A 22,400-nucleotide genomic window follows, 5' to 3' on the forward strand; every position below is an offset into this window, starting at 1 on the left:
TTTCTCTTGATAAAAATAGAATCAAACTGAGCTTATTTATGTTTTAAGAGAAGGATTGGGTATCTAGCACGTTAAGAGCACAGGCGTCATAGTTTTTTTTTAATTAGGAAGGGGATACCCTTTCATTTAGCGGTATCTCTGAAAGGGAAACCCCTTCCTAGAGCTAAATCAAATAATGGGTAAGCCATTCAAAGGGAAAGCCAATCGTTGGGGCTATTCGATGAACGGCTAAGCCATTTAAAGTCTTTTTTCTGGGACGGGTCCCTGCTATCAAGATGGCGCTCGAACCGAAAGGCCTTATAAGATGTCACACGGATACAATACTGATCTGACAGATCGGTATCATATCGGTGTGACATCTTCTAGGCATTGTTCGAATTGGGCCGATTCTTTTTATGTTAGTATCAAGGTTAATATGAAATTATTGGTGTCTTTTTCGAGAGTAGTGGGCGTTAGATTTAATAATAATGAATCTGTAAAAGATGTTACAGCTTTTAACGCCTCTTTAAAACTTGTGATCTTTAAATAATGCTTCTATTCTTAATAAGGGCTAGTTGAATAAATGTAGCTCACTGATTTAAATGAAATAAATTTGGCCTAAGATGGCTCCCACTTATAAAAAATCTTCTGTTAGATAAACTTTACTGATCTACGATATGAATATTTAAAAAGTTAAATTAAAATAGCCGTAACGATATTACCTATAAGAGAAATATTTATTTTAAAATATTCCATCAACGCGGAGTCGTCTGCCGCTGGGTGTTTTTAGATATGAATATAATACTTTTTTATAAATACAAAGACCGCTACCATTTTTTCTTTACAAATCAGTTGAAATAATAACTCTCAATTATGGCCGACACATGCCAAGCCGCTGCTTTACAAAATCGTGTTAGTTTACTGTAAGTTAACTTTGCTGTAAGTGAACTACTGAGCGAAAAAATGTAAAATTAGTAAATGCTATTGGTACCTACATCGCATCTCACTGTCATGCATAATGGGTCTCTTCTAAACATTAATGGGTCTCTTGGTCTTTGCCTTTCGTTCTGTCAAATACTGTATATTATATTGATCGACTGTGAGGATATATTATATTGATGTTGATTGCGCAGGAATGAAATTAATGAATGGTGTTCCTACACAGTTATATAACGTTATATACATCGTGTGACAGGAACCTCTATCCCCCCAGATGGCTCATGATAGGTGAACTTTATTTTACAAATTCATGTGTCTTGGTGGCCGGAGGAATTCATCAATAAGACAAGTAGTTACTCTTTTGTTCCTTATTAATTTCGTAACTTTCGAGAAACTATTTCTGCCTAATGATTGCCACAAAATTCGAAACAAAGAACAAACATTGAGTACGACCCACTACGACCAATAGAACAATATAAAATGTATCTACACACTCACGTGTGTATGACATTTTTATATAAAAGGAAAATGGAAATATTCAAAACTTAACACATTGAGTACCGGGAACATCTGTTCTTAGTCGCTCTCCTCTACAAAGCGGGAAAACGCTGGGATCGGTTAACCAACTGAGCTACCAAAGCCTACCAAAAGCGTGCGTAATTTTTTATTCCTTCCTTTTAAATTTATTTACACGCCTTATAGCAGGTCGGAAAATAAGGTTATAGGTTACTTTCCATCTACGCCATGTCAGATATATAAATTCATTCAGGATAATGTCTAAAATACAAATATATGAGAGGTCAAGCACGAAAATGGTGGGGGTAGTAACTGAGATGTCATAAAGCCTGCGTTTCAAATATTGTTTCTTTTGAACTGACCATGTGGTATACCAAATGAAAGGTAGGTGAGTAGAGTATAAATATATAACGTAATTAAACATTTTCACTACACGGTCTAAAAAAACTTTTAAAACATGCATAGTGTTCACAATTCATAGTTGACTTTGAACTGCCCTAGATTGAAAACGACTGAATGAATTACTTCAAAATACATACCAAGTGACTTTGAATATTCTCTTTATAATGTCTAAAAATAATTAACCAGATATGTCAAAAAGAAGAGAAATATATAAAATTGGAATTCCTAGTTGCGATTTTTCCATACAAACGCTCCCGACTGTTTCCTTCCTGTATTTTTTAACCTAGAGCAATGATTTTTTTCAAATAAGATCAATATCGTCAATATCTGTGCCACTTTGTTTTGCTTTTATGGATTATTTCATTTTGAAGAAACTTATAGCGCCTCAAAAATCGCAAAAACGGTTCAATTGAATTGGCTACAAAAAAAAAGGCGCAGTTTACAAATATGACAACAGATATCCAAAAAATCAAAATATAGCGGCAAAGATTATTTCTTCCTCTGGCAGTTTCCAAAATTACATAATGATAGTCGACAGCGAAACCTGGAATTTTAAGTTTTTTGCGTGGGAATTTTAGTCCTAGCTGAACTTGTCCTTATCGCACGCACGCACTCCCGCCCACCGCAGCGCGACAGAAACATAGCTTCAAAAATTCGAGATTTGAAAAGTTGCTCAGCTAGGAATTGCTCTTAAATATCAGTATAAATTCCTGTTACAGGAAACTACTTAAAGATTAAGCTCGGTATACCAAGTTAACAATAATAGCTAGGCCAGTTAGTCAGGCAAACAGAACTGGACCCTAAAGGCGAATTTGCTTGCGCACGTCATAAACGGATCTGGGATTCCGGTCGTTATTCAAGACCCAGACCACGAGCTCTGATTTATTATTTTATTAATAGTGATTCTGAACTTGTGACTGCAAAAAAATATGTCGGGTTGTCTTACGCAGGGTCATCTATCACTTTCGCTGGTTCAGGAAAAAATAAATGAAAAGCATCTCGAACTATTATTTCAACGTTATGTAGCGAGAATTCTCATGCCAAATGCAGTGAAAACTTTTTAACCGCGTGGCCAAAAACATTATTTTCTGCATATTATAGTACAAGACAGAGATGATATACCCGTATAATATACCTAATGGTAAAGGTATTTTAACATTACTTAATTTTGAAATATAAATTTTGTCAATGTTTAAAAGAAATTATCAGCTTTAAAAGTTTTACAGTACATATGGAGCTACTTTTCCGCACTAGTGCGAAAATTAGCATATTACGTTACTATGTTGAACATTTAAAGGGCCATATGTACTGTAAAACGTTGTACGATACATGTGCGAATAGGTAATTCGCAACTCGTGTCGATTTAAAACACTCCCTTCGGTCGTGTTTTAATTTATCGCCACTCGTTTCGAATTTCCTATTTTTCGCACTTCGTAATGCACTATTATTACATCCAGAGTTTGGATTTATCCGCTTAAAAATTTGATACCTATAAGTAGTAAAATGTAAAATAATTCATGTTTTTTTTCCTATATATTGTTCTGCTCTAAAACCATTTATATTGTTTGATATTTACAAACACGTATTTTAGTACACTTGTTTTATAAATTTTAATTTCGCAGAATGCTTCGCAGACTTACCATTTCATTATTTAAAATAATTTTTATTTTCATGATACACCAGCGCAAAGACCGCGCGATCCGTCCTAAGAAACAGAATCGGAAATTATTTATTTACATTCATACAGTATAGGGATGTTACAATACATTGTGTTCCAGTTCATGTATCTAGCTTGCATGCAAGCGTGCAAATAATACCTAGCCTACCTTTTCCTTTGATGACGTACCTAACGGTAGATGCGTGGGATTGCCTCAAACAAGCTAAACTGCTGATCACTCGACGACCGATTTTCTAATGGTTAATCTTACAGTGTTTTATATTTATGGTATTAAACCTGATGGATTTTTTACGATCTCATAATCAGGTCACGCACAACTTACTTATGATCTCGATTAAATTCAGGAACTCATGTATTTCCATGTAAAAAGTCAAGTATAAATCTAAAAGAACATTTAAAGATCACAGACCTCCAAAAACTAGCACAAATAATCTTTGCAAAAGAAATCGAAATATTTTGTGTCCTTTGACAATGTTAAGTTTACAAAGGAGCTCCGAAATACGTTTCATTTTTTTCATCTTTCACGAGTAACTTTGATTTACACCATAGTTGATAAAAATGTTTTTCCTTATTCTGCACACAATGCCGAAAATCGACATTGTCGGCGGCGCCGCCAAAATATGGTGTCACTTGTATCAGATCCAGCAAAATGTAATATCCGGAGAAAATTAAATTTATTTCGGCCACTCGCTCACCTCATTTTGCGAGCATTCCACAATAAAGATCACCGCTCATTTAATTTAACTTTTGACGAGGTTTAGGGAAGTTCGTGCGAATCAACCTCGTCTCACACTAGTTATGTAGGTTCTTTTTTTTGATGAAAGTAATACATGTTGCAATGTTGTGGAGATGAAATTTATGCATGTTACTAAATAAATACCTACTTGTAGTTATTACAATGTTTTCCAAGTAAGTAAAACTTCTTCTTTAAATAACATCCAAGATGTTGACACATAAAATATTTGTACGAAATTACCTACTACAATTTTTTTGTACACCTATCGGGATTAAAGTCTCAAGAGACCGAAAGTTTTCTAGACAGTACCCCCAAATCATTTATTTCTGAGCATATTGGAGAAAATGATATTTAATGTTCCTTTGTAAGCGAAATATTCCGTGGAATGGTTGATTAATCCCACAAATAGTAAATGTGTCGCGTTACTTTGCAACCACAAACGTGCTAAATTGGAGTGTGAAGTCCCTAATGTAGGTTCAAGTACAGTTGCTTGTTATCGAATTTAAGTGGTTTTTAATTTGGAGACAGATTCCGATTACGAGACCTAGTTTTGATTTGAAACTGATTGCATGGCTTTTTTACCAATATAATTATTGCGTGCGAGTGTGGAACAGATATTGCTATAAAAATCGTGTCAATGTCATGTTTTTATAGTTTGAATACGCCTTTTCAATTCAGTTGGAGCTGGTTGTCTATTTAATTCAGAGGCGTTTTAAATATTTGCCGCTCCGCCCCAAGCCAATTAGATTCGGTACCCCATTAAGTGATGATAATGTATTTCATTTAAGGAAAAAAATCCAGTTTTGCCGCCCTTTATACCTCAACGTTGTGTGTTGTCAGTAACGCTGTTGTATTCATCATGTGACCTTTACGCCACAGCAAATACCCTGAGGACCTACCGCGAAAAAAAGAAAATCGATGTTTCGGTACCTGCCTCTCTATCGCTCTTGCGTATTCGAGCGATAGAGGGGCAAATATAGAAAATTAGACTGTCGTTTGTCGCGGTAGGGCTCCTGTTACAGTCGCCCTTCGAACGAAATCTTTAAGGGAAACAGTATAATTTCAATTGAAATGATTAATTACAGTTAATTACGTTTAAATGGGTCTTAATTAACCGTGATCCTTGATATTGCTTATACCGATAATTTTACCTACATACACTGGCATCGCAATGCTTATATAATAATAAATTATATCTTAAAGATGTTTACCGAACTTTATCGATTATGTCATCATGCATTTAGAAATTTTAAATTTCATAAAAAAACGATTATGAAATAATTTTACAGAGGCAACGATGTTGTTTGTATACGGAGTAAGCGGAGGATTCCAAAATTCGATAATGGAGAATGGAGGTTCACAAAATGAAATCTTGAGCGTTGCGAGCATTTAAAGACACGAGGGTGTGCTACCAGTGAAAGACAACATTTTTCATCACACCAACGCGAGGGAAGTAATTGCTTTAAAACATTACAAATCCAAATGAACGCTATTAATCATTAAAAACCATTACATAAAAGTCTACGAGGTTTGCAACTGTCAAAATGTTTGCATACATGGTGCCATTATAGCTTGTTCTATGTTTTGTTCTATGAGATTTGGCTTAAAGGCTTAAATTCCAAAGAAAAAAAGAAGAATACAACAAAATTCTAGGGATTGACAGGGCAAGCGCCCTATGATGTAGTAGTATGATTGCGCCATCTGTTAAATACATCGATCAGCTAACCATATTCCACCAGCCGACATGAGGAAATAACTCAAAATTTCATCTAAATACTTTGCTACTCGTGTGTAGTAATGTGCCAAAGTTCTAATGAAATGTTCTCGGTATTATTGTTTGTATGTTTATCATCACAGGCCTTTGCGTCTATTGCAGACGATTTAAGCATTTCTGTTTAGACAACGGGTTTGGTGACTATGGAGGCCGATGCGTGAGCGGCACGACCTCCCACATTTTTGGCAGAGAAAGCTCATGCCACCTGAGGTTCCAGTCCCGATTTGCTTTCTGCGACACCTTCTGCTATCCAACGTAGTAAACCAGACTTGGTCGCATAGCTTTCTCCCCTCCACAACACGCTTGCGCCATCCATCACGGTCTTCAGCTAAAGTTTCCCAGGCATGGTGGTCGATTTCAAATGCTGACATGTCTCGCTTAGCACAGTCTTTAAAGGGCAGCATCGGTTTCCAACGTTCCTTTTAGCATACGCAACTGCACCAAGCAAGACACGTCGAGGTATTCTATAGGTACTGTTTATAGGTACTACATATATACAGTTCGTTTTGATTTCTATAACATATGAAATAGACGCCAATGAATGCCGTTAATGTTGAAAGTAACGATTTTTAACGTCTTCATTAAGAATATTGAGTAATAATCCCTAATCTTTCTAAATGGACATTTATCTGAGAATTTCCTCATGAAAGTTTCTAGAAATTGCGGAAATATTGATAATGTTCTCCAACTTGCACATTTTCTACTTTTATGTACCTCTACCGTACGAGCTTGTGTGGTGAAAAATAATAATTAACCGAATTTCCTTCCCAAATCCTTTAATTCTAAAATAATATCAAATTTATAATTTATTTTAATGTAAAACACCAAAGATTTGCAAAATTAAAATAGTTATTTTACCAAAATGGCCACTGAAATTGCTTTTCCTCTCAACTACTAGGTACTTTTATAACAAGTTAATATTGGAGAAGTTTTTTAATACAGGTAGGTACTTTGATGATGAAAGATAACTTTGCAGAGAAGGCTGGAAGGTTTTACTTGTTATTTTGTTTATTTTTACCTCATAAAGATTTCAGGTAGACTTTAACAATCTTTGGAGTGATGGAATTTATAAAACGCAATAAATTATTGAACAAATTATTAGCACTTCTTAAAATTCTCATTTTTTTTTATACTACGTCGGTGGCAAACAAGCATACGGCCCGCCTGATGGTAAGCAGTCTCCGTAGCCTATGTACGCCTGCAACTCCAGAGGAGTTACATGCGCGTTGCCGACCCTAAACCCGCCCCCCCTCGTTGAGCTCTGGCAACCTTACTCACCGGCAGGAACACAACACTATGAGTAGGGTCTAGTGTTATTTGGCTGCTGTTTTCTGTAAGGTGGAGGTACTTCCCCAGTTGGGCTCTGCTCTAGATCTGGAATGACATCCACTGGCCGTGCCCTACCACACAAAGCGAGATGACATCACAATGCCCATACCTCTCTTTAGGACGTAGTTTAAGGACGTACCCGGGTCCGGGTCTCATAGTTAGGTAAGGTAAATTCTACTGACGTCACCGTATAATTACATTTCGAACTTAACATTTTTGAAATAGATCATAGACTACTTACTAAAAACGCTTTCAGAACGGTTGTCATTACTTGTTGATCATTTTTTACGCGTATCTAATTTAAAGACGGGGGAATATTGAATGGAACGATGATGATTTAATAAAATTACGAGTGATATTTCAAGTCAATATGATAGGAGTATATACCTAGTTGTTTTGTGTGAGTTGCTGAGTGTGTACTCTACTAGAAAATAATAGAATAATCGGAAAAGTAGTCTTAATCTCATTTAAACACAACAGTGACAAGACCATGAGGTCACTTACGCCTTGCTTCTGGAAAAAATCCAAAAGACTTTTCTGAGATTTTTATTTAAAAAAGTCTGTGGGTATTATCCTTTCCTTTACCCGACAAAATATTTACTTGGAACTCTGGGTTTTAACTCCTTAGAAGTGAGGCGTAATTATGCACTTATGATCGGCGCGTGCAGAATATTACGTGGAGATTCAGACTGCCCTCAGCTGGTCTTACAGCTGGTACGCCTCCTCATCCCTTCTCTGTCTGTGGCAAAGTTTAATTTTAGGCCTCGTAATCGCGACTTACTTGAGGCGCGCACGAAGGCGTACAGGCAATCACCACTGGTTCGTGCTTTGCACTACATCAACGCACTTCTCCAGTCGGCTCCAGACTGCGATCTCTTTGCCAGTAGTTGGAGGCAAATTTGTGAGCAATGCAAAAACCATTGTGAGGCAATGGATGACCGTCCGTCCTCAGTTAGTTACTAAGGTTCTCTTGTGTTTTGTTATTCTATTTTTCATGTATAACACAATTTAATGATCAATACCCTTCTATTTGTGTACGGATATATAACAACAATAATATTGACCTACCTAGTCCCAGATAGTATTCTGTACCTGATGTGTATGCATTTGTATACTTTCTGTCCTAAATTTCGCAGTGCATTAGTACAAACTGTAATGCTGTGTAATTTTGTTATTAAAATAAAAAAATAAAAATAAAATAAAAAAAACAAATAGGATTGGAAAGCTAGAGGGGAGGCCTTTGCCCAGCAGTGGGACACACAAATAGGCTATTAAAAAAAATAAAAAAATAAAAAATAAAATAAAGACAGAAGGGGACAACCGTTTCTCCATACAAACGTAGTCCCTATTTTTTCTTTCTAATTGATATTTATATGGTATATTTTTTCCCTCGCGAATTTGGGCCATGGCTTCTGGCTTTACCCATAATATCAATATATTTTTCCATTAAAACATTTCACACAAGCCTTATGACATTTTATTGAAAAAGGTCGAGGATGATAAAGAATCTCGAGGCAATATGTCACTGAGCAGATTGTTCCTTTCTTATTAACACTAAAAGAAAGTGGGACCATTTCTTGTGACCTACTTTTAGAACGCGCGATATGATGATGTATGGACACTTAGAAAACGATTGCCCCCACAAAATCAAGCGTGCCTTGTTTTAACGAGTGCCTGAAATACTAAATTTAAAACGTATCGCTGAAAATATTAGTCAGATCATGACATGAACTAGTACAGTTCACCCTAATATTTTATCGTATCTAATCTATACAGGGTTACGTTTTTATGTTTGGCCATACGTTGAATGGTGAATATGTGGGTCATAATACTCGTAATGAACTTTTACTGACAACCCCGAAATAACGAAAAAAAAAATCTCCTGCTCCATAGAACACATTGACATGTGATTCACCAAAATAAATGAAACGGCAGATTTTTTGTGATGTCAGTCGGATGGTAAAGAAATTGCGCGGTGATTTTATTGCTGAAGGTAGTTGAGTTATGGCATTAAAACTATTATACATATATTATATTTTTACTTAACAAATTTAGTACCAGCACGAGCGTAGCCAATAACATAGGAAAAACCGTGAGTAGTTAAAAGCGCTTACTAACAGAGACCCTATATAGCGGGTCGGTGGCAGTGAACATGTTAACAACATAAGATAAATGAGCTTCACGCAACCAAGCCTTCAAACAGTTCATAGGTGACCTTAATAACTTATTAAACAGTAAACCTATAGTATTTATATTGATAGGTACTTACACAGTATTTTTTAATCTTTTCATTCTTGTATACGGCCTTAACTAAGCAGGTAGCTATCTCGGTTTTGAAAAATAGTATGATTCAGCTCCCATTTCGTGGACTCTCTTTCGTCTGTATTGAATGATTTAACTTTTGGCTGTACAGTTCGCTTAGGGTACCAACTTGTGCTACTTGTAATTTCTATCTACCTACCCACCACTGAAGTTTTAAAAAAGAAAAGCTTATCATTACAATATCTGCTTTATCCACATTAGACGGCTAACGCTCGAATAAAGATACACAGCCGCTCAAAATAAAAGTATAAATACTCGTATACAACTTCAAACCATCCTACGTCTCCTAAAACAACAGCGAATACTCCAAATTTATATAAAATGCCAAAGTGAGGCAATAAAATAAATACCATCTACAAATAAACGGCTGACTTATTCTCCTAAATGCCTCGCCTACCCCGGAACATAGGAGAAAAATGTAGCAGGGAATTCCTTAGAGGATAAACACAGAAAAATGTGGAGAATGATTCTAAGAACAATAATATTAGGCCCTTCAATGACCGAAGGGTTAGCGAAGAGCTCCGTTTTAACTCGGGCACTTTGCATTCAGAATCAGAATCAGAATCAGAATCAGAAATATTTATTGTGCAAACTGTGTAGGTACAAGAATATGACTTAGGTACATTTTTTGATGAGTATCAACAGTTTTACCCTTCTCGGGTATACAATTATTTTTAACTTAAACTAGGTTTTAATATTTTATCTTAAACTATATTTTAATATACATTTAGGTTTACATAGTTATAAAATTCTTTTAAATTATAGAAAACTTTGTCTATTAAAAAGTTTTTTAAACATCTTTTAAAAGTATTTCCTTCGAGGCTTTTTATTTCGTTTGGCAGATGGTTGAAGACATTAATAGCAGATATGAACGTACTTTTTTTATATATTGAGGTGCTAGTTCTCGGAAGTACCATATTGTACTTATATTGTGATCTGATATTTTCTTTGCATGAACGCTTTGTGAAATATTCAGGGTGTTTTTTTACAAATAGGCTTAATTCTAATATATAAATACCGGTAAGGGTCAAAAAGCGCTTCTCTCTAAACACTTCACGTAGCGATTCATCCATGTACATTCTAAAAACAGTTTTTAAGCATCTTTTCTGCAATATAAATGTTTTATCAACATCAACAGAATTTCCCCAAAAAATTACTCCGTACGTCAGTAATGGGTAGACTGTTCCATAATATGCACTAATAACAATTTTTTCGGAGCAAGTTTCTGACAATATCGATAAAGCATAGCATCTACTAGAAATTTTTTTATTTAGCTCATTTATATGTGCCTTCCAATTTAAATGTGTATCTATTTCAACGCCGAGATAACTAACATGGCTTACGTCATCTACTGACGTATTCGCATTTGACGCTACAATAGATTCAGGCACAGTTTTATAATTTCTAAATTGTATAAGTTTCGTTTTATCTAGGTTGACATGGAGGTTAAGACTGTTTAGCCATTTTAAAATGTTTGTTAGTACACTGTTTATATGTTCTTGCATGTTTTCATATGTATTTTCATTTGAGAACAAAAGAGTAACGTCATCTGCATATAAAGTACACGGTACGTCAACTATATTTGGAAGTTCATTTAGGTATATTAAAAATAGGAGTGGGCCGAGAATACTACCTTGGGGAACTCCAAGCTGAACTTTCTCAAATGATGACTGTACCCGTGCAACTGTTTTTGTCTGAACATTGTAACTAACAATTTCTACAGCTTGCTCCCTATTGTACAAATAAGTGTAAAATAGTTGAAGAGCATTTCCTCTTATTCCAATATTTTCAAGCTGTTTTAGAATAATGTCAAAGTTTACGCAGTCAAAAGCTTTTGACATATCGATCAAGAGGGAGGCACAAAGGTTTTTTTTGTTTACACTCTCCCAAACAAGCTTTAACGTTTCAAATATAGCTGTTGTAGTAGATTTCCCCTTTTGAAATCCAAATTGGCATGAGTTCAGGATTTTATTTTGATTAAGAAATTTAGTTAATCTAATGTGTATTACCTTTTCAAAAATTTTAGAAAAAGTAGGTAATAAAGCTATGGGTCTGTAGTTGCTCAAGTTGGTTTTGTTTCCTTTTTTATAGAGTGGTTTTATTATTGCTTTCTTAAGGTCATCGGGGAATATTCCAGTTTCAAGCGTTAAATTTATAATGTGCATAAGAGGGTCTGAAATATAGTCCACACATGATTTAACTACTTGAATTGGTATATTATCGTGACCCGAGGATTTTTTATTTTTTAAGGAGGCCACAATCTTTTTAATTTCACTAGTATCAACCGGAGTCAAAAAAATACTATTTGGGATACAATTTAATTTATATTTATATTCTTTGGGGTCAAACGTATTTAATATATTTTGGAATGTGTAATGTTTATTAAATGCTTGTGCTATCTCTTGAGGGTTTTCAAATGTTGTTCCATCTTTGTCTATTTTCGTTAAAGTTATTGGTATTGTATTCGTGGAACAGGTATTTAATTTTATTAAGCCCCATGTAGCTTTTTGCTTATTCGTACTATTTGAAATGTATCTATCGTTTGATATAATCTTAGATTTTCTAATGGCATTTTTTAATATTTTACAGTATTTTTTATACTTCATCAGAGTGAGCCTATTATCTTTTGTTTTTTGATTGGTAACGTGTAACTTTCGTTTGATTTTACTGGATTTTAAAATACCTTTCGATTTCCAGTTTGGTCTTTTCATATATGTGACTTTGGTTTTTTCTAGTGGGATGCAGAGATTAAAGACCAGTGAAAAAATGTCGGCAAATGATTTATAGGCTGTGTTAGGATCTGATTCCCTATAAACGTCCGCGAAGTTAATTTGAGCAATATATTTTTTGAAGATGTCAAGATGATAATCAATCCTTCGTCTTTCAACAAACCAGTACTTTTGATTATAGCTATAATTTGTTGGTAATTCAATGAGTTGACCAGTATGATCTGACATTCCTAAATTCATTACTTTAGATGTATATTTATGGGAGTTTGTTAGTAGATTATCAATGCATGTTTCTGAAGTAGGAGTTATTCTTGTAGGCTCATCTATTGTATGTCTAAGGTTAAATTTGGCTAGTGTATTTAGAAATGTGTTTGTGGCTTTATCTGCATTTAAAATGTTTACATTGAAATCACCAGCTATAATAATTTTGCGATTTAAATATCGAGATCTAAGTGTTAGTTTGCTTACAAGAGTTTCAAACTGAGAGATAAATAAGTCGAAGTCACCATCAGGCGATCTGTATACGCATACAACTATGTGGTCTATTTCGGAAATACTAATTCCGCAAGCCTCAAAGTGTAATTCGATTGACATTTCTGATATCCAGTCTATGCTTTGACAATTTAACGACTTTTTTGTATAAATACAAACACCACCACGAGATTTACGTGTTCGACAGAAATATGTGACCAATTTATAGTCATCAATTTGTAAAATTGAAGTTTCATTTTTTTTAAGAAACGTTTCAGAGAAGCATAATATATCTATGTTTGAGGCTGATGTTAATATTTCTATTTGATTTATCTTAGATTTCAGGCTTTGGACATTTTGATGAAATATACTAAGGTAATTTGTCTCACTTTTAGTTAAAAGAGCTTTGCTAGTTTGGGTTTTCTTCCCGGTTTCGAAAAAAATAATAAGGAATCGTTCCTTTTTTCGGTAATGGCTCCTGCAAATTTGATATTGTGCATATATTTACAGAGTTCTGTACAATTGATTCAGCTGCCTCCGAAGGTACAGCAGAACATTTGAGATCAGCAGCAGCAACATCATTTACAAAGCTATAATATGCTTCCTTATAATCCATTTGATCAAGAATTGCATTTATTTTTTTACAAATTTCTTTCATGTACATATATTTATTTTTCAGTTTACTCCTTTTATTACATAAAATTTCAACAAATCTAAAGTTATTGATTTGTATGCAGCTTTGGCGAAGCAGATAATTCAAGACATTTACATCTATGTCCTTACTAATTCTAATGCCTAAAATAAAAACGGTACAATTTTCTAATGATTTTAGGACACTATTTAAGGCAGTAACAATCTTCATGGGGTTAGTGTCGTGTTCTCCAAGCGATAAAACAACTTTATCACCCTTTACAAAGGTATAGTCTTTAACAGAGTCCATAATGATGTCTGACGTGGCGCCTGGCGAAATGAATGATTTCACGTTGTATTTCGTGGAGTCGTTGTCATATCGCATTCGGAGGAGCATAGAGGAAATTCCAGCACATTGCTCTCCACCAAACACAAAAATGTTTTTGGTTTTACTTTCTCCTTCTTGAGTGCTTTGTCCGAGATTCAGTGTTGAGGGTAATTTTTTGGTAACCATATTCGATATAATTGTATGCCGCTCACTTTGTGAGGAGGGGTTTGTAGAGTTAGTTGAAGGAGAGGTATCAATTTCAGGAATTCCTTTTTCCGCACATCGAGTTTTCTTATTTTTTCCAGTTTTAGGCGTTGACTTGATTGGCGATCCAATGCCACCACCATCAAGAAGTTTTTTTAATGTCGCGATCTGACGTTCTAGATCTGCGTGACCTTTTGTTAATCTCCTCACTTCTGTATTAAGGACTTCAATTTCCTCGTGTGCGCTATTTAGTTGAGTGGTGAGAACTGTGATTTCGTCCTTCAGTTCAATAATTTGTGTACTCTCAGTTAGATTGGGTAGGCTTTTCACGCTGATATCCTCATCGTTATCGGACGTCGATTCGGCTGAGCTACAGAAAGGAGAGTTTTTTAATGTGCTATTTATCGTATTAACTGGTGATAAGCTGATACTTTTTCGTCTAGGTCTCCTTCTAGATGTCACATTGTTTATTTCGTCATTTTTCTCGAGACATTTCTTTTTTTCTTGCTTAGGCGTTGATTGTATCTGAGGTTCAATCGTTGGAGAGGGACCAACACATTTATTGCACTTCCAATTTCCCTTGTCTTTTTTTGTCATGAGCAGAAACCTTTTTATACTCACATTTGCCGTGCATTTTATGTGAAGAATTTTTTTACATGTGCAGCATTTAAGATATTCCCTCGAGGTTACAGCGGTTCCACATAACGAGCATTTTGTTTTTTTATCATTTATATGGAAAGACATCTTTTTGCAGTATTTCCTTATTTAAAATAAATCGGATTCTATAACTGTAATCGATAGTCGGTATTCGATATTAGCAATCGATTTAACTTATGTTTAATATGCAGTTTCTAAACGCAACTTTTGACACTGGTAACACTATTGACATTTATATTTTTGTTTGTTCCGTTGGTAGGATCTCTCAATTGTCATTTCACATCTGACTGTCAGCGATTTGTCGAACGTACACCCGCTATTTTGTCACTAATTGGTAAATAACGTGATAAAATGTAAATTTGAAAGTGAAACGGTCGAAAATACTTATCTTACGAGTGTAGTATAAGTGTTTAAAACTCCTTTCCTGGGACACAGTTTGGCACAATGTGGTAACTTGCGAAAAGAACGTATGTTTGTTGAACTTTTTTTTACACTTGACACTAGGATTTACTTGGTTAACACAATTTTAAATATTTTTAATTCAAAGAGCTCTCCCGTAAACATGTTAGCACGGCTAGGGTTGCCAGCCTTTTTCCTATTCCATTCCTTCTGTGGTGAAGAGCACCACATTTCAGCCTGTAAGGCCTTTCTAGCGAAATCGGTGGATGAACGAATGGCTGTGACTACGGAGAGGAAATGGTGCTATAATTGTCTTAACGCGTCTCATTCAGTGCGACAGTGCACATCGATATTCTCTTGTCAGAAATGCAAGCGGAAGCACCATACTCTGTTACACCGAGAGCAAGCTGCCAGCAACCCCGAACCCTCTGGTGAAAAATCAAGCTCAGTCGTCTTGCTGGCTAAAGAACCGTTAACTCCGTCCAATTCACCTTCAAATACGACCGTGCTACTGGCAACCGCGCTCGTCCAAATTCGTGATGCTTCAGGCGAGTTTCAGACATTCCGCGCGTTATTAGACACCGGAAGTCAAAATAATTTCCTCACCACACACGCGGCTCAACGGCTCAAGTTGAAGCCTACCGCGACTAGTGATGGGCCGTGCGTCCTAGGGGGTGCACCTGCATCAGTGACTGGCCAGGTCACCTGTGATATAGGTGCCAAGGACACCGTACATTTCCGTCTGGAAATGTTTGTTTCACCGCACATATGTGCAGATCAGCCTATAGGCAGACTCAATATGAGTGGATGGGATGACCTCAAAACATTACCGTTAGCAGATCCTGGTTTTGATATTCCTGGTCCAATTGATGTCTTGCTCGCTGCCGACGTCTTTGCTGAGTCACTTCTCGACCAACGTTTGAAACGCTGCGTCAATCAACCGCGTGCTCTCAACTCTGTCTTCGGATGGCTGATAGTCGGAAAAACCCGACTAGCGTCGTCGTCTTTATTAAGTGTACCATCACCTAATAAGGATGATAGCTTAAACAATATCGTTCAACGCTTCTGGGAGATCGATACCGTTCCGCATTCTTCCCGATTAACCCCAGATGAACAACGCTGTGAAAATAGTTTCACAAACGAGCATTACCGTGACGAGACTGGTAGGTACGTCGTCTGTCTTCCCTTCAAAGATAACGCTGAGCCTGTGTTTGAAGGCTCTCGGGAGATAGCGGTACGACGCTTCCATGCTATCGAAAAGCGCCTTTCTCGTGATCCAGACTTGAAACAACAATATGTTGATTTCATGACCGATGACTACAGCGAAAGTTGTCACATGTCTTTGATGCCTGCTAAGAACGCGGCTCCAAAGATATCATCCAACAATGCGGAGATTCCTTTCCACTACCGGGAGCACGAAGCGGCATCTATGGCCAACGTGCACCAACTGTACCGTCAAATTACCGTTGCTCCGCATTACCGTGATTACCGGCGTATTCTCTGGCGAGCTAACCCAGATGAGCCTCTTCAGGAATACGTATTCAACACCGTACCGTACGGGGTCTCCTCGGCTCCGTTTCTTGCTTGCCGAACGATCCAGCAATTGGCCAACAACGATGGTCATAAGTACCCGAAGGCTAAAACCGTTCTAACTTCCGATATTTACGTCGATGACGTCGTTACCGGAAGTTCTTCGCTGGATGATGCTCGTGACATCAAGTCACAAGTTATCGCTCTTTTTAAGCTCGGCTCTTTTGAGCTACGAAAATGGGTAAGCAATCGACCCGAACTTCTAAGGGATATGCCCTCAGAAATGTGTCTTCCGGACGCCATCGCATTCACCGAGGCAGAAGTCACAACCGTTAAGGTCCTTGGCCTTAAATGGGAGCCCGCTTCAGACTCGTTCGTTTGTAACGTCCAACCGTCTAATCAACCGTGTACCAAACAAACGATTCTGAGTGAGGTTGCCAGAATCTTTGACCCTTTGGGTTTCTTGTCTCCTTTGACAATCCAAGCCAAAGCCTTGATCCAAAGACTTTGGATTCTCGGCTCTTCATGGGATGAAACGCTTCCTCCGGAAATTGTATCGCAATGGAACAGTTTCTTCCATCAGCTTCCTCAAAGTAGGGATCTGAATATTCCTCGCAAATTCGCCATCGAAGGTATTCAATCGTATCAACTGCATGGGTTTTGTGATAGTTCTGAGATAGCGTATGGCGCCGTCGTATATCTAAGTATCACCGAGCCTGATGGCTCCATCCGCGTCCACTTCGTTTGCCGCATCCACATGCTACGGCTTCCTGTTCGCGAAGCCTACTTTTGGTGCGACTCAACCGTTACATTGGCTTGGTTGCGCGCTCCGTCCTCTCGTTGGGTGACATTTGTCGCAAATCGTGTTAGCCACGTGCAGGACATCGTTCCTACCGCTTGCTGGAGACACGTTCCCTCTGGAACGAATCCCGCAGATATCTGCTCACGTGGGCAGTTGCCTCGGGAACTATTAACCAATTCGCTATGGTGGGCGGGCCCAGAGCGGCTTTCCCAATCGCCGTCTGAATGGCCATCAGATCTATCGAAGGATCGCAACAACGATAACGTCGTACTTTCCCAACAGCGTCGTGTAACTCTCGTAACAAGCCAAACCGCACCTATCCAGCAAACGTCAATAATCGATCGGCTGTTTGAGAGATATTCGTCGTTGGACAAATTCTGTCGCATTCTAGCTTACGTTCGTAGGTTTTGTACTAACGTGCGTGACATCGTTTCAGGATCTGAATACCTTTTCGGAACGGAGGTCGAGCGCCATCGCGCGCTCCTAGCAATCGTTAAGCATTTACAATTATTGACATATTTCACTAAAATAAAATCGATTTTAAATTCTAAGCCTTTGTGTCCATTAAGTTCCGACCCTAATGATCTGAACGTCCTCACACCCGGTCACTTTTTGACATTAGAGCCTCTGACCGCAGTTCCAGACTCTGACTACACGGGCGTTAAACTTAATCGACTAAACCGGTGGCAACTCATACAAGCGTTCCAACAGCAGTTCTGGAAACGCTGGCAAAATGAGTACCTACATGCTTTAACTCAGCGGGCAAAATGGACCAAAGACTCGACACCGTTAACCGTAAATTCACTCGTGCTTATTAAAGACGAGAACCGACCTCCTCTTCATTGGCCGTTAGGACGAGTTGTTTCTCTCCATAACGGACCTGATGGAGTAGTTCGGGTGGCTACCGTGAGAACCGCGAAGGATAACTTAGTTAAAAGGCCCCTGGTCAAACTATGTCCTCTTCCATCCGAATAATCACTCCAAAATACTATTACCTAGTTTTAAGATTAGTTTCGTAAATCGTAGTCTTATCAACAGTTAAGTAACGTTTTCTTTTTCATCGGGAAAATCCCATTGGTATTTTGGTGGGCGGAATGTTCCGTTCTTAACGTTTAGTTTTTTAAATAATTAATCATATTCCGCGCGCTTCAAACCGTTTATCGATGCAATGTCAAAACGCACTTCACAGCGATGCAATATTGAAATTTAAGCCAATAGGATCGCCCGAAAATGATCGGACGACATGCTAAGGACAGCCATCAGCAGAGCGCCTCTGGTGGCAAAAGAGAGAACTAACGAAGCGCACAAGGCGTGCGGATCGACCGCTACCGATTTAAATCGTTTTTTATGGTTTAAGCAACGAAACCTAAGTGTTTTAGTGTTCTATCGCGCGTGACAAAAGGCCTAAGACTATTAACCGTACCGCCGGCCGGCGTGTGAAAGAAGAAAAGGTGATAAACGTAAGAAGAACCAGTCACATCGAGAGGATTCCACCATTGCTGCAACCTCAGGTTAGTCCCGTGCATGATAATCCTGTTGGACTGAATTTCTCTTGTTGTATCGCTTGTTACCGGCGAGTGTAGATATTTATGCTCGATCCAGTATGTTACGGATTGGCATTGCATCTTTATTAAAACCGCGCTAATTTGTAACATTCTTTTTGGTATATCTCTTCACCACATTCGTATGTCTAGATGTTCTATAAGTACAGGTCGCAATTCTTAACCGATTCTAGTGAAATTTTGTGTCCAGATTCTACATATATAGATTTTTTTGCCAATCCAGTTTTTTATTTTTCAAAATGCGGAAATCGGCATAAAGAACTTAATCGCCAATAGCGTCTAGAGCGCTTAAGACCATTTTGTGAGTTCACTGTACAGTCAGCATCAAAAGTAGCGGATCAAATAACGCTTCATAAGTATCTACCATTCTGTGACAGCTTAACAAAAAGTGATGTCTTTAATATAAAACAACTAAGACTGTAAAAGATTTATTTTTAAACGTGATTTTTAGAAAATTATCTACATTTGGAAAAGTTATACGGAATATCAGATACTTTTGGCGCGTTGTTTCATCCGCTACTTTTGATGCTGATTGTACAACAAACGAATTGTTTTTCACTTTTACATTTTATAACGCGAGGTCTACAAACATTATTTACTTACTTTATTTTCTATGTTCTATTTCCTATAACCTGGTTAAGAAGTTTAATTTGGGCTGCCTTGCACTGGGCCTTGCGTCGCTGTAGAAAATGTGTGCGATTTTTAGACTATTCCCACAATCCTATTATTCAAGTTTCGATTAGCATTTTCTATCATCGATTTTCATCTTGCATACTGAACCCCGGGTTATATACGTACCGACGTCAAGGCTAACCATTAGAAAACTGCGAGAATTACAAAAATATTTTTTTATACTATTTTTCAATGAAATGACTCCCGGTGATATCTAAATTTACTTCATTATAAGCGCGCTTCATTAACAAAACTACTGCATAAGTAGCAGTCATCTAATGAATATTCATAATTATAATATACTTAGTACAACTGTTGTATTTTTATTTTTGCTAGGCAAAGATCTCCATCTTTACTTTGATTTTATTTATCATTATAAGTGATTGCTGCTGTGTTTGAAAAAATAATATGACTGTGTGTTATGTTCCCAACTCTGAGGTCCTGCGTCGTTCCCGAATGTATGGTATGGAGGCCTTACTAATGCAGCGGCAGCTCAGGTGGTGGGGGCACGTCCTTCGAATGGATGACCACCGCTTGCCTAAAGGTGTTCTCTACTCTGAGTTGGTGGTGGGAAAGCGGAAGCACGGTGTGCAGCACCTGCGCTACAAGGACGTGCTCAAACAGCATCTATTCTTAGCACTTGCGCCATAGACCCTGAGCGTTGGGAGGAGCTTGCTGGAACGAGGTCTTCTTGGCGTTTTACCATCCATAACGGTGTCAAAACCATTATGGTTGATTCGTGAGTTGATGGATAAATATATTTTTTTTGCTATTAGACACAGTATTTTTCTTCTTCGCTCGGTCCCTGATGAGCCCCTATGTGAATGCCCTTTTTTCCCATATTTTTTTTACTCCTCTAGTACTGTTTTCTCTTGATGTTTTGTTTACAGAAAAAATGAAAAAGTAAAATGTAATCTTAAATCGTTAAACCTACCTAAATAAAAATATATATCATATTTGGAAGTTTTGATTATGTTTGGTAATTTATATTGCCCGCCACAAAGCGTCAAATACGAATGTCATATTATATTTAAGTTGATCTATGCTACCTTTAGCCACTGTTACAGTTTGTTTTAAAAATTACTTTCCCCTTCCGCCGATGGAAAATTAAGCACCTCTTGAGTAACCACAGATGTATTACTGTGTGTGTGTAATCATTTTCACGTTTGTACTGTATATGTGTGCGTATAGGAGAGTGTTTGTAATACACGGGGGTTGCGTATTTTGTTTTCATCATGGACAAGGAAAGAAATGAATGAAAAGAGCGTACTTTATGCTTAAGGCCGGCAATGCACCGGTTGCAAAATTGCAACCCTTTTAGTGTTGCAGGTGTTCATTGCTTACCATCTGCCGATTCATCCGTTCGTTTGCCTCCGATATCTTCAAAAAAGGCACGTATTGTTTACAATGTCTAAACTTCTGTTTTTATGTATGTTGTCACACCAGGTGAAAAGTTTTTCATCACATACCAATTAATCGGAAACTGTTTCCCACTTTTTTAATAATGAAATTAGAATATTGATATTTTTCCCTGTCCTGCATCTAAATACTCGTATTCAAGTGTCCGTACATTATCAATATTGTCTGTACTTTATAACAAACACCTAGGATCAAGGGTTGTCTTGAAATCAGAGTTATTTATTAACTGCTTTGCCAATCATCTAAACCTTTTACTTCTCATAGGCTAGCACTGACTAATTATACAGTGTGTAAATCTAATACGGGAAATAAATTAAACCAGATAAAGAATTAATCCGTGTAATCATGGATTAAGAAGTTGTTTTAATTTGCACTTAATTATGACCCCGTAATTAATTTTTGAAAATTGCATTGCAGGTTGAATTATTGTGTATGGTTAATATTTTCATTGTACAACCGTTTAAATATTTGCCCGGATTGGATTTACACACTGTTTAAATTTTAATATATACCACACAATGTGAAATATGTGTTGTTCAAATATCCGTCAGTACTATCCCGACAGCGACAGTAACTGTAAGAAAAAGCTAGAAAAGTGAAGTTGAACCGGATCCACCGATCTCACCGATGTGCAAACCATTAGTACGTATACAATTAGTGCATTAGAGCATGCCTTAAGGCATAAAATACGCCATTTGTACCTTCATGTATTGTGCAATAAAGATTTAAAAAAAATAAACCATCAAGCTGCAGACGCGTTACTGCTACAGAATTGCAGCAGCGGGATACGGGAGACGACGGATATCCAAGATTAATTAAACGTTCTAAGCTCGCCAGCAATGCGGCACCAAAAGCAACACCATTTTATCAAGGAATTAACAATTAAATCGCCCATTTTTCATTCCTTTCCCATTTGCATTCTTGCGTCCAGTTACTTAATTACTTTCAGATATATATTATGAAGCCTAAGTCGGGGTAAAATAAATATGCTGTATAACATCAAGATGTCTCAAGAGATAAGTAGAGGCTAGGGTTACTAAGCAGTTCAGCTTAAAATCAGATAAACATCACATTATTTCCACAATGAAATACAACGGAAAAAAATAGACATATTTAATAGGTTTTAGGTACATGTAATACAAAATTGACTACGAGGAAATGCGCGCAATGTTTACCAGAGCGCCAATTTCTTACTTTCTTAAGTTATTTAAGGACCACCAAAGTAACGAAAGAAGAGAAAATAAGGGTCGTTTTACAAAAGCTAACGGCAGCCAAGGAACTTCGAAAAGTCTTTAATCAACAATAATCTTCAAATGTGGTAT

At 37.2% G+C, this 22,400-nt stretch overlaps 1 protein-coding gene across 1 annotated transcript; it reads left to right on the forward strand.

Annotated features, from left to right (window-relative positions):
- The first annotated feature begins 15,256 nt into the window (after positions 1–15,256).
- On the forward strand, positions 15,257–20,310 carry LOC133524551 (uncharacterized). The gene is made up of 3 exons (XM_061860636.1): positions 15,257–17,713; positions 18,805–18,936; positions 20,146–20,310. The coding sequence occupies exons 1-3, from the start codon at positions 15,257–15,259 to the stop codon at positions 20,308–20,310; spliced, it is 2,754 nt and encodes a 917-aa protein (XP_061716620.1).
- Positions 20,311–22,400: the final 2,090 nt, after the last annotated feature.

Source organism: Cydia pomonella, chromosome 13 (genome assembly GCF_033807575.1).
Source record: "Cydia pomonella isolate Wapato2018A chromosome 13, ilCydPomo1, whole genome shotgun sequence".
Lineage (NCBI taxonomy): Eukaryota > Metazoa > Arthropoda > Insecta > Lepidoptera > Tortricidae > Cydia > Cydia pomonella.